This window comes from Procambarus clarkii, chromosome 27 (genome assembly GCF_040958095.1).
Source record: "Procambarus clarkii isolate CNS0578487 chromosome 27, FALCON_Pclarkii_2.0, whole genome shotgun sequence".
NCBI lineage: Eukaryota > Metazoa > Arthropoda > Malacostraca > Decapoda > Cambaridae > Procambarus > Procambarus clarkii.
In genome coordinates, this window is record NC_091176.1 from 23294961 (window position 1) to 23309318 (window position 14358).

Below are 14358 nucleotides of genomic sequence, written 5' to 3' on the forward strand. Positions count from 1 at the left end.
ACTCAAAACGGGAAATGAATGATAAAAAAATGAATGAGTTCGGAGATAGAAGAAGGGAAAGAAGAAAATGAATGTAAGAAGACATGAGGTAGAATGATAACTGGAAAACTAACCGGTGCAAAATTAAAAAAAAAAGGACGTGACCCATGGTTGAAATAGGGTAGAGGGCACTAGGAGAGGGTAAGAAGAGAGGAGTAAGGAGAGGAACTGCAAGTAGAAGGATAGGGCAGGAAGGGAGGATTAAAATGGAAGAGGAAAGGGTCCCTCGAGGAAGCAGTTGAACTTATAGAACCAGGATAGAAAGAAGAGGCAATAGAACAGAAATAGAGAAGGAACGTTAAGAGGGGGGACAGGGTGAAGACAAGAGGTGGAGGCAGAGAGAAAAGTGGTCGTGTTAAGCAATTAAATGAGGAAACAAAAAAGTAGTAGCAGTAAGATGATGAGGCACTAAGAGGAAGACGAGGCAAAGCGCGAGATAAACGAAGATTAACGAGCCAGCAGCATCCACGACAAAAATGTGGGGAAAAAATGGCTTCATGAAACTCACAGGTAAATACCTCATTAATCACACCTCTCGCGTGTAACAAAGTTATGAGGTGATATGCCTGGACTACACCTCCACAGCTGAGCATCCATGGTAATGAGGCATACGTTGTTCTTCAATCACAGAATATATATATATATATATATATATATATATATATATATATATATATATATATATATATATATATATATATAAAAGTTTGTGAGGGTACCACCTCTGGTGCCAATGTGGGGACCCATAGCCTCGGAGAAGAAAATAAAAGTATTCAAAGGAGACCTTGTGGTTTTTCACTGAACACTAATATTATCTTCTCCTACCACCTCCATTCTTTTGTATGTACACATATATATTTACTTTATTTGAACTTTGTTACAAAAAAGGAGTTACATATATATATATATATATATATATATATATATATATATATATATATATATATATATATATATATATATATATATATATATATATATATGTATATATATATATATATATATATATATTATATAATAGGGTACATAGTATCCAGAACGCCGTACTCTGCCTACTATGCAAGGTACGATTTGCCTAGTAAGCCAAGTTTTCATGAATTTATATATTTTTCCATTTTTTTCTTAGTAAATGATGAAGCTATCTATTTGATTATGCATGAGTTAAGTTTTTTAAAACAATTAAAAAGTTTTTTTTAAAACAATTAAAAAGTCAATTGTTAAAGTTTTTTTTTTTTTTTGAGTTAAAACTAACGTAGATATATGACCGAACCTAACCAACCCTATCTAACCTAACCTAACCTATCTTAACCTAACCTAAACTAACATAATTAGGTCAATAATTTATGTTCTTAATATAATATAATAATAATATTTCAAATAAACCAATTGGAAAAAAAATATTTTGAAAATAATATAAATCACTCGGCCTATTAGGCAAATCGGTCCTTGCATAGTAGGCCGAGAAGTGCGTTCTGGCTACTAGGTAATATATATATATATATATATATATATATATATATATATATATATATATATATATATATATATATATATATATATATATATTCACAAGGGTGCCACCTCTGGTACAATTGTGGGGACCCATAGCCTTGGTGGAGAAAAAGTAGAACACAGATAATCTTGTCTGTCTTTAATTAAATTATTCGAACTCCCACGCTGGGCAGGATCCGAGGATGCAGTCGGCATTTTCACTGCAGAATCGCCACTCTGTTGTACTGTAACACGAAGCTTGCTGCTCTAGGGTCCCTCGTTGTTTCGAAAAGCCTGGAACCCAAATACCCGAGAAAAACTGTCTCGAACTCCCTCCCTCATGGACCAAGGGGTCTCAGATCCTACAGAAGCAAAGTTGTACTGTGACCTATTCTCTATTGCTGTCTGACTTGTCTCTCTGTGTATGCTCCTGCTTGGCGACCAGAGAGGGTGATGTACGTGGCAGCCAGAGTGGATACCCAAGTACAGTCCCAAGTACAGGGAGCGTAGTGTGATTCCATCCGGATAAAACAAAGGGAGTAGAGTCACGGTACATTAGAAGATATACGCGCGGGTTTGTGTATTCACCTAGTTGTGCTTGCGGGGGTCGAGTTCTGGCTCTTTGGGCCCGCCTCTCAACTGTCAGTCAACTCATTTTTTATTTGTTTTTCTCACATACACCCAGCAAGCAGCCCGTAGCAGCTTCCTAACTCACAGGTGCCTATTTACTGCTAAGTAAACACGTGGCATTAGGGTGAAAGAAACTCTGCCCATTTGTTTCCGCCTCCGCTAAGGATCGAATCCAGAACCTTAGGACTACGAATCCCGAGCGCTGTCCACTCAGTCGTCAGGCCACAAGCTTTTGTGTGTGTGTGTAATTACCTAAATGTAAGTAAGTAATTATCAAAAGAAGGCACCAAACCAGGAAGGCTATGTAGCACTTACCTAAGTGTAGTTACAGGATGAGAGCTACGCTCGTGGTGTCCCGTCTTCCCAGCACTCTTTGTCATATAACGCTTTGAAACTACTAACGGTCTTAGCCTCCACCACCTTCTCACCTAACTTGTTCCAACCGTTTACCACTCTGTTTGCGAAAGTGAGTTTTCTTATATTTCTTCGGCATCTGTGTTTAGCTAGTTTAAATCTATGACTTCTTGTTCTTAAAGTTCCAGGTCTCAGAAAATCTTCCCTATCGATTTTATCAATTCCTGTTACTATTTTGTATGTAGTGATCATATCACTTCTTTTTCTTCTGTCTTCTAGTTTTGGCATATTTAATGCCTCTAACCTCTCCTCGAAGCTCTTGCCCTTCTGTTCTGGGAGCCACTTAGTAGCATGTCTTTGCACCTTTTCCAGTTTGTTGATGTGCTTCTTAAGATATGGGCACCACACAACCGCTGCATATTCTAGCTTTGGCCTAACAAAAGTGGTGAACAATTTCTTTAGTATATCGCCATCCATATACTAAAGAATTTTTCACAACTGTGTGTGTGTGTGTGTGTGTGTGTGTGTGCGTGCGTGCGTGTGTGTGTGTGTGTGTGTGTGAGTGTGTGTGTGTTGGTGTTTTTCATGTGTACTTTCGTCAGTTTCATGTGTTTTCATCAATTTGGACTTACCTATTTGTGCTAGCAGGATGGATCACTAACTCTTGGACCACGCTTTTCCATCCTCCGGTTGTCTAATGCAATGACTCCTGACATAATTCCCTATCACATCTACTTTCCAAATTGTGATTGGAGTTTCCTTTACAACCCGTTTCTTTAGTTCATTCCATTTCCTACTTCTGTTACACCAAATGAAAACTTTCTAGCATGACTCATCTGAGTCTCAATCTTCTACCCTTGCTCATTTCTTCACTTGATATAATTGTCAACATTACCTCTTTTTCCACTGCCAATCCCAAGTATTTTATACGTTTCTATCATGTCTCCCCCTCCCCATATCTTCTCCTAGCGTCGGCAGGCGTACGCGCGTGTATACGCGCGTACTCGCATTTACGTGCGTGAAATATTATATAAAATATAAAAATATATGAACCGAAGCGGGTAGTGAAGCCCTATATTGCCACACACTTCATACCATAAAACGCACATGAACACAAAATCACCATTACTATTTTTTCGCAGTAGGACGACATGAACCTTGCTTGGAAATTGGATGAAATTATTTATGACCCAATCAGTGGTTTAAGGGGCTCCATCGATCATGTCAAGCCAATAACATATATGAGTGACCGAGAAAACGAGAGAGAAAGAGAGAACGAGAGATAGAACGAAAAACGAAGAACAAAGGAGATAGGGAACATAGGAGATAGGGAAGGAAAGAGAGAGAAAACAAGAAAGAGAACGATTTTTTTCCGAAAGAAAACTGAAGAAAACTAAAGGGAGAGGGAACAGTAGAGATAACGAGAGAGAGAACGAGAGAACTAAAGAGAATGAGAAGGAGAGAGAGAGAGAGAGAAAAGAGAGAGAGAGAGAGAGAGAGAGAGAGAGAGAGAGAGAGAGAGAGAGAGAGAGAGAGAGAGAGAGAGAGAGAGAGAGAGAGAGAGAGAGAGAGAAAGAGAGAGAGAGAGAGAGAGAGAGAGAGAGAGAGAGAGAGAGAGAGAGAGAGAGAGAGAGAGAGAGAGAGAGAGAGAGAGAGAGAGAGAAAAGAGAGAGAGAGAGAGAGAAAAGAGAGAGAGAGAGAGAGAGAGAGAGAGAGAGAGAGAGAGAGAGAGAGAGAGAGAGAGAGAGAGAGAGAGAGAGAGAGAGAAAAGAGAGAGAGAGAGAGAGAAAAGAGAGAGAGAGAGAGAGAAAAGAGAGAGAGAGAGAGAGAGAGAGAGAGAGAGAGAGAGAGAGAGAGAGAGAGGAGAGAGAGAGAGAGAGAGAGAGAGAGAGAGAGAGAGAAAAGAGAGAGAAAAGAGAGAGAGAGAGAGAGAGAGAGAGAGAGAGAGAGAGAGAGAGAGAGAGAGAGAGAGAGAGAGAGAGAGAGAGAGAGAGAGAGAGAGAGAGAGACTGACTACTGTGTTACCCACCCCACACTACAGGACAACACGGAGCCAGTGCATCCCACAACAGCCCTCACGACCAATCACAATATTAACGTGCTAATGAGTTATCCTTTACAATGAACGTCTATTATGCACATTATTATTAGTCTCCGGAAGGACAAGGCGAGGCAGGAGGTTCATGATGAAGCAACTGAGAATCACTTGTGCCTTTAAGCGTGTCGAAATATTAAACCAAATAGAGACAATGTACATTTGCACCTTTTGCGTGTGATAAAAACCTGGCAATTTATCGTCTAGTACTATGCAATATTACAAGCAATGCAATAAAATCAATTTAGCTTTAATTATGTAAACCAAATCAGCGGGGATGAATCCATAGAGTTTTCTTACGACACCGGGGAAAAAAAGAGCACTCCAGGTACAAATTCTGTGAGCAGGAACTGCTACGTGATCACACACACAATACATCACCGAATGCCCAGTTATTAGACCTTTCAGACCCGTTGATATGAGGTACCTGGTGCTGTGCAGTCACTTTATTTACTCTCGTATTCTTGAAGATATCCTCACAGTGTACCGAAAATTTGCCAGTGCAGGCTATTAAACACATGGCCCTGTATGACTAACCATCCTGCGAGATGGGGACTTGTATTACCACTGCTACCTTATTCAATCTTGTGTTGTTGATATCCTCATAATGCACCCAGAGTCTGCCAGTGTAGACCACTTATCACATGCCTCTGTATGACTAACCATCCTGTGTGATGGGGACTTTTTTTAGCTTCACATAACTAGCTTTTTGACACACTGTACTCCCCTTCATATAGTCTAGGGCAGATGCACAAATGCAGATGTACCTAAATGTGTTAAAAATAAAAAATAAACAAAAATTGAACGGAAATTTTCAAAGGGGAAGAATAAGATGAAAACATGAAACATCAAATCTTTTATTAGTGGAGTTTCGTCTCCCTCGTCTAGACACGAACGGAAGACGAGCAAAGAGTACATAGTTTAAGACACAAACAGGAAATCCATAGGTCCATATCTTGCTTATTTGTCATGAAAGTAATGACAATCTACATATATACTAATGTGTGTGTGTGTGTGTGTGTGCTCACCTATTTGTGCTTGCGGGGGTTGAGCTTTGGCTCTTTGGTCAGGTGTGTGTGTGTGTGTGTGTGTGTGTGTGTGTGTGTGTGTGTGTGTGTGTGTGTGTGTGTGTGTGTGTGAAGAGATTGGGATAGATACGAAGTAAAAGGCTCTCTGCCTACTCTACCTCTCCTTTCTGGTTATAGTGACCGGTGGAACAAGCTTAGCCGTCACCAAGTGCAGGAGGAGGATAGTAGTAAGCTTGCCTTTAAACTAATAATTATTGTGTTAAGCTTGCAGTCGCTGTTGGGTCACTATAGACTTCAAATCATTTTAACTTTTTGAAAAAGAACTCACGCGTGTTTTTTGACATCAAGATAATGTCACCAAATATGAATCTAATTGTGTTCCGAGTTGTGGTGTCCAGATAAAATGTAGTTCCTTCCGTAAAGCCACTGAAATGGTCGGTACTCCAACACCCTCGTTTTTGCATGCCAGCGTTCGATCACCCAACGAGATGGGCATCGTCCCGACCCCAGCTGCTATATCCTATCCACGTATCCCTTCCATGTACTATATAGCCATCCTGGCTTAGTGCTTTTTCCTTCGTATTTTCCTAAATTCCTCACACTTCAAGAGCAGTTAGGATAGTAGGCTTATCCAGTCCCCTTCCAACAGGGATACAGGAATCCCAAAACGGATCTCGGCCACTCTTGAATTTACGCTGGCCGTACAACGGTTACAAAAGGCGGGGCCCAAGAGCTAACAACTCCATCCTGCAGGTACAAACAGTAAATACACCCCCCCCACACACACACCTACGGAGCGGACAGTCGTTGTTCGTACTGATATGTTTATTCTAAAACGTACGAAACAAAGTTAACCATAATCATCCTCCGTATCGAAAAACTAGGGCCCTAAAAATATTTACTTCAGGAAGTAGTGTGAATAAAACATGTCCCGAAGGTCACACTGACGTCCAAAGTCACTTGTCTGTGCTAGTCTGGGTCACTGCAAGTCAGGAGGGAGGTCACCTTATACAGTCTACGAAAATTATCCAGTAAAAGATTTCGAGCATTATATGGTAAAAAATAGCATTATACGGTAAAAAAACAGCATTATACGGAAAAAAACACTAGCATTACAAGGTACAAAAACACGAGGCTTATATGAAGAAAAAACGTAAAAAATACCTTAAAAAGGACGAGCATTATACCGTAAAAACACGAGCATTATACGGGGAAACTTGAAGAAACAAGTATTGGAGTCACAATGATGAGAAACATTACATGTTCTCTCCCCCCCCCCCCCTTGGGCTTCCTGCTCACTCATCCTGAACCTTATACTCTTGACCTGATGGAGCGCATTCCCTCGCTGTGTACTCGACTAGTTGTGCTTGCGGGGGTTGAGCTCTGGCTCTTTGGTCCCGCCTCTCAACTGTCAATCAACTGGTGTACAGATTCCTGAGCCTACTGGGCTCTATCATATCTACATTTGAAACTGTGAATGGAGTCAGCCTCCACCACATCACTGCCTAGTGCATTCCATTTGTTAACTACCCTGACACTGAAAAGGTTCCTTCTAGCGTCTCTGTGGCTCATTTGGGTACTTAGTTTTCACCGATGTTCCGTTGTTCGTGTCCCACCCGTGCTGAAGAGTTTATCTTTGTCCACCCTGTCAATTCCCCTGAGAATTTTGTAGGTGGTTATCATGTCTCCTCTTACTCTTCTTCCAGTGACGCGAGGTTTAATTCCAGTAGTCTTTCCTCGTAGCTCATTCCTGTAGTTGTAGAACTAGTTTGGTGGCATAACTTTTAGGATTAAGCAATCTTGGTTTATCCTGTTCTTTGGAGAGAAGAGCTGATATTAATCTCTTTTTTCCCCCTCATCTACCCCTATCCCCCCCCCTTGCACTCACTGATAGGCTGTGACTCAGAGTGGGGTCAACCTCTCGAAGGTCAACCTCTCGAAGGTCAATCTCTCGAAGGTCAACCTCTCGAAGGTCAATCTCTCGAAGGTCAACCTCTCGAAGGTCAATCTCTCGAAGGTCAATCTCTCGAAGGTCAACCTCTCGAAGGTCAACCTCTCGAAGGTCAACCTCTCGAAGGTCAACCTCTCGAAGGTCAATCTCTCGAAGGTCAACTTCTCGAGGGGTCAACCTCTCGAAGGTCAAAAGGTAACCTCTTGAGGGCCAACCTCTTAGCTGATTGTTATTTGATGCAACAATACACAAATTTCTTGAGCTTTCTCATCTCAACTCTTCGTCCAAACAATTTAGTTGATCACCACCATAAGCACTCTATAATATTTCACTTCTCGTTCACTGAAATAATACTTCCTTTCGGCCTTAATATTTATTTATGTTAACAGCTTTGACCCGTGGCCTCTAGACCTCCCCACACACACTAAAACTGCCCATATCCATCCCTATGGCACATCTTTATGTCTAGCTTTACAACCATACTTCTCCCTCATGTGGTACCTTTGGTAAACATGTAAATCCCCTTAATGTTTTTTTTTTAATGTCAATGATGTATATTGATGGTAGGTATATGGAATATTGTGCAACCATGCAAGAATGAGTTAGATCTTTTTCAGTGTTCTTATAGAAGCTTTTATTAAACAGACATAAGTTTCCCAGCACACAAAGTGAAAACAATGTTATTGGGACTGTAATGACGTTGTTAGAACGTTGTGGTGTTTGGTGGTGGGAATTAGGCGATCCATGTATGATAAAAACATCCTGAAGAAGCACAATATTTTCTTCCCGTAGCGACGCCCCGGACGGGACGCGTGGCGAGAAGGTAAACAATTTAGTTTAACATTAGAATGCAAATGCAGAAAAATACCTCAATCAAACTGGATCACCTTAGCCATGCATAATTAATTTAGAAACGAACACGGCCGATGTCAGTGTTTCTTTGGGAAAAGAAAAAAATGAAGTCGTTGGTTTGAAGAGAAGAAAAAGGAGAGATCGTAAAGAAATCGTGAGAGAGAGAAGGCGTAAGTCGGCCTGATAACAGAAGTCGTAAGCATAGGATGGGTGGGGATAGATTCTCCCACGACGCCCTAACGTCTATACGTCTATCCCTAAGTTAATCTACTTTTTTAACGTATTCCTTAGCAACTAGGCGAGTGTGGCGGTGTGCTGTTATCCGCGTCCCAACACCACAGTCTGTATCTTGATATAAATTATTGTTATCTTCTGATTATTGTGTCTGTCGATCCTGTTATTGTGACTGTGTATTCTGTCTGTCGAACCTGTTATAGTGACTGTGAATTCAGTCTTTGGAACCTGTTATAGTGACTGTGTATTCTGTATGTCTGTCGAACCTGTTATAGTGACTGTGTATTCTGTCTGTCGAACCTGTTATAGTGACTGTGTATTCTGTCTGTCGAACCTGTTATAGTGACTGTGTATTCTGTCTGTCGAACCTGTTATAGTGACTGTGAATTCAGTCTTTGGAACCTGTTATAGTGACTGTGTATTCAGTCTGTCGAACCTGTTATAGTGACTGTGTATTCAGTCTGTCGAACCTGTTATAGTGACTGTGTATTCAGTCTTTCGAACCTGTTATAGTGACTGTGAATTCAGTCTGCAGAATCTTCTATCGAATCGGCATTCTATAACACAGTCCGGAGATTCAGGTGTTGCCTGCGTCGCTTGCAACCCGACACACTGAACAACTTCCCTGGCAATCAAGGGTCACAGCGCTGACGCCGGACGGACATGTACATATTCTTAAAGAACCGTTAACATCTTTCACATATCGGTAAAAGATGTTGAAGTTAGAAATACCTTAAAGACAAGTGAACATTTACAACGAAGCAAGACAAACTTAACAAGAGAAATTTAGAAATGCACAGAGTCTCTGAACACTGTAAAGGGTGATGCTGGACAAAACAATAGTAAATGCTGTTTTTACGAAACAACATAACTGTTAGTCTACAGTAGATTAGTTTGTGTGCTTTTGTTATATTTTTAATTTAAATAATGTACACACGTGTGTGAGGGAAGGGGAGGAGAGGAGAGAGAGAGAGAGAGAGAGAGAGAGAGAGAGAGAGAGAGAGAGAGAGAGAGAGAGAGAGAGAGAGAGAGAAAGAGAGAGAGAGAGAGAGAGAGAGAGAGAGAGAGAGAGAGAGAGAGAGAGAGAGAGAGAGAGAGAGAGAGACAGAGAGAGAGAGAGAGAGAGAGAGACAGAGAGACAGAGATTAAAAACACAGACACAGACCGAGACAAAGTGTACTAGGTATTCACACAGATAGTGATGCAAGTCAGTATTCAGTGCAACACAGAAAGATATCACCACGTGCCTCAAGGCCGCAATTACACCATTAACAGACAACAATATTGAGAGAAAGCCCAAAGACTGCCAACTCATTCCTCCCAACGCTCTGCTACAAGCAAACGGAATATCTTGGTTACCTTTCAAAAATTAATGACCTATTAACTGCTGAATTCACTCAACATAACGATAGAAAAAAAAACTGAACGCGCTAAACAGCGTTTCTTATCGTATGGGTAGTTGTGTTGTTGCTATTGGACTTGGTTCGTGAGAGATAACGTGATATCTTTTAGTAAGACCACTTGAGAATGGATGAAAACAAGGTTCAACTCTCGACGCAATGTGTTGCAATCAGACGATGCGTCCTCTCCTGCGATGCTGCTAAAAATAGAGATCATCTGCTACTGTACCCACCTGCGTAAAAAAAAATAAAAAGCTTGTTTTCTGTTGGTTAAAACCGTATATATCGTTAGATTAGAATGCATTAGCTTAGTTTAGTCTGTGTAAGGCTCGGAATTATTAAGGTAGGGTAGGGTAGGGTAGGGTAGGGTCTTGAATATTGTGGAATATTTTAATGGTATTGTGGATTATTTCATGTTGTGTTGTGGTACTGGGGTTCCGTGGTGTGTATTGTCTAGGGTGAGTATTGTCTAGGGTGAGTATTGTCTAGGGTAAGTATTGTCTAGGGTGAGTATTGTCTAGGGTGAGTATTGTCTAGGGTGAGTATTGTCTAGGGTGAGTATTGTCTAGGGTGAGTATTGTCTAGGGTGAGTATTGTCTAGGGTGAGTATTGTCTAGGGTGAGTATTGTCTAGGGTGAGTATTGTCTAGGGTGAGTATTGTCTAGGGTGAGTATTGTCTAGGGTGAGTATTGTCTAGGGTGAGTATTGTCTAGGGTGAGTATTGTCTAGGGTGAGTATTGTCTAGGGTGAGTATTGTCTAGGGTGAGTATTGTCTAGGGTGAGTATTGTCTAGGGTGAGTATTGTCTAGGGTAAGTATTGTCTAGGGTGAGTATTGTCTAGGGTGAGTATTGTCTAGGGTGAGTATTGTCTAGGGTGAGTATTGTCTAGAGTGAGTATTGTCTAGGGTGAGTATTGTCTAGGGTGAGTATTGTCTAGGGTGAGTATTGTCTAGGGTGAGTATTGTCTAGGGTGAGTATTGTCTAGGGTGAGTATTGTCTAGGGTGAGTATTGTCTAGGGTAAGTATTGTCTAGGGTGAGTATTGTCTAGGGTGAGTATTGTCTAGGGAATCTTTTGTCTTCACCCTACTGTTGCTAAGCTTAGAAGCTGTAAATGGTTCATTTTGTCTTAACGAATTGCGATTAAAAAAACAACAACTGTGTAACTAGCTTATCAAGACTGTAACTTACTTCCCTAAATGAATTTTGGAGTTCAGTTCCTGAACCCATAATGTGCCTCACTCAAATTTTCCCACCGCCCACAGAATGGGTATGGGGGTTCCCTTCCACCCACAGGATGGGTATGAGGTGCATAATAAATAAATAGAAACACCCTACTCTTCTTCCACTGCTTCCCTATCTGCCGCTATCTGCCGCGTCTCCGCCAGACAGAAGCAAGAAACAGGACTGTGGTGGTGAATGTAATGACCGAGTTTCAGCTCTTGAATTAGTGGACGGAGAGAGAGAGAGTTGCAGCTTTGTGTCGAGAGAACAATGATTCAAGATCAAAATATGAGATCAACAGAACAGACCAGACAAATTCCCTTCCTCATGCAACAGGTTTTGTCAAGTGCAACTCCTCCACCTTTTCCCCAATTCAGCTTGCCATCAGTTCTCATGGTTCATATTCATCATGTTTCATGTATCCAGCGTGAAGGTGCAACAATGTATCGTTCAGAATATTCACAGCTTTATATAACATGTTTCGACACTTGTGGTCAGGTGCGATAAGCTTAGAATATGGAAGTCTACCTTCGACCCTCTTTTCTAATCTTATCTGTTGCTATTCCCTTTCGTTCGTGTTCCCGACTTCCTGCCCTCTTGTCATTGGTCTTATATCATAATTTATCACACTTCTCCACCCCGCTCCTTTAGAATTTATAAAAAACAAACTACTATATTAATACAAAAGCTGTCATTAGAAGCGTTCTTTACTCATCGGAACTCAAAAGGTGCTTGAACAGTGACCTGAAAAGATTCTGAAAAGAAATTTAATTTCAAGAATGCGTTCAGCTAAATAGAAAAGATTCAGTATTTTCTAATCATTCAATTGTATTTCCATAGTTTCCTCCCCTTTCTTTCAGCTGGTTTAGACATGAATTCGACCTTAGGAAAAGTTTCTCACGCAATGGGTGTTTAACAAGAACCCGGCCTCGCCCCATTCCTCCTTTGCACAATTCTTGCATCACAAAGAAATTGGTCAGAAAGCTTAAAATCCGGTTTCAATATGACAGTACTTCGACACTCACTGGATATAGTCCCTGCTAGCGGATCTCCAGAGCTAATGTAGCCACGTTGAAGGTGTCAGGGATTCCTTCTCACCCCTTTCAATTGTGGAATCATCTCTTCCAATATATTATCGATGCTGTGAGATCTATTAAATGAACAAATCCACAAGGGCCGTGAGTTAGTGTGATCTCTGTGTGCAGTGAGATCTATTTCTATTTATAATCTCAACCATTCGTGTACACTGGCAGTATATGGCTCAGGGCATATTTAAGTTGTAAAGCCACTGACATAATCATCGATGATCAACATAAGGACAAAGGTTGGAATATAAAATTGGTGACTCGAGCTTTTCTTAAGTTCCAAAACCGGAAAGCTTCATGGAATAGAAATTCACAAGAAATATGTACTGCCTGAATTCCGTTCATAATCAAGTGCGTGTATTGAAATAGTGAAACATTCTTCCAATAGGTTTAACAATTTTCACTGGAAGTCGTGATTTTATATAGTGAAGGAGGCGGCTAATGGAATAATCTCATAGCCTCCTCACTCAGATCATCTTCCAAAACAGATAAAAAAAAAATTAGTCCCAGAGAAGAACGTGTTTAAGAAGGACAAGTTCGCCTCCACACTCGGTGTTCCTCATGATGGGGATTCCCTATTGGTTATTCCTATTCCTCCACTTTCTTGCCTCGACCTAGCTATTATCCTGACTGAACACGCGTGTCTGTGCGTCCATGGTCTAATCTACTGGAGATCAGCAAGTAGGACTGCAAGCCATAAGTGTTCCAGAAGATGATGCAAGCTTCACGTGTTGAATCGATGCAACACACTCGGGTCTGACACCCACGCTATGACAATGTTAAACCATAAAGCCTCCCTCCTGCTGGCCAACACAAAACAAGAACCATCAACCCCAGACCGGTGACTGGTCCAAGATATGCAGATAGATGTCAAGATTTTGCCCAAGTGAGACAGACAGGAACTCTGACCACCGAATACAGAGGCTTGCACGTAGTTGTGGTTAATCTATATACTACATAACTTGGGCTCATGAAGTAAATGCGCACTCAAGTCCCCGAATTATTACGGTGAACACTAAGAAAAATGTTGAACCTCTGAGAAACTATCTTTTCTACTTAAACACCTTGGTGATGCGGTCCAAGGAAGAAATATGTGAAGTATGTAAGCAAAGTGTCTTTCATCTAAGGAGGCACACGAGGTCCTCCAAGTGTATCTATTATTGCGTGAGCTATGTATAATCTACAGTACAATCAGAGAAGTACCTTACCTTACCTTGCTGTGATGATTTCGAGAGCTCCCGGTTCCCGACCAGACCTCCTAGAAAGATAAAAACAAAAAGTTCCAGTTACATTATACATACCAATATAAAATACAATTTTTTGGCAAACGATAACACAATTGTGGCACAACAAGAATATTTCGAGGACAAGATGTGAAGGTGAAGACCTTTCACTCTGCTTTTGTATATGCAAAATTTCCTCATCTCCTCATAATTTCCCTTTCTGTACGCCTTTGATTCCTGGTTCTTTTTTTTGGGAGATAAATCTTAGCTCTATCAGGTACTCAAAGATCAATACACTATGATCACTCCTTTCAAAAGGGGGGCTTCCAACTTAACTTCCCTTATAACCGACTCATTTAGGGTAAATATCAGATCAAGAATAGCTGGTTCATCCTCTTCTCTCATTCTTGTCGGTACCTTGATGTGTTGGCTTAAAATGTTTCTTGTTGCCACGTCCAGCAGCTTAGATCTCCTTGTGTCTGGTCCTCCGTGTGGGTCTGTTCTCCCAATCTATCTTCCCGTGGTTGAAGTCTCCCAAGATTAGTAGTCTGGATCCGTGTGTGTGTGTGTGTGTGTGTGTGTGTGTGTGTGTGTGTGTGTGTGTGTGTGTGTGTGTGTGAGTGTGTGTGTGTGTGTGTGTGTGTGTGTGTGTTGGTGTGCGTGTGTGTGTCTGTGTGTTGGTGTGCGTGTGTGTGTTGGTGTGCGTGTGTGTGTTGGTGTGCGTGTGTGTGTGTGTGTGTTGGTGTGTGTGTGT

The 14358-nt window shown here is 41.2% G+C and overlaps 1 protein-coding gene across 1 annotated transcript in view; it reads right to left on the minus strand.

The window, feature by feature from the left end:
• LOC138369199 (uncharacterized) overlaps positions 1–14358 on the minus strand; it is a 65354-nt gene that overhangs the window by 39872 nt on the left and 11124 nt on the right. The window contains exons 2-3 of the mRNA XM_069332137.1: positions 13590–13639; positions 7526–7810 (exon numbers count right to left, since the gene is read on the minus strand). Coding sequence (XP_069188238.1) covers positions 7526–7810; positions 13590–13639 — 335 coding nt within the window. The remainder of the gene's footprint in view (positions 1–7525; positions 7811–13589; positions 13640–14358) is intronic.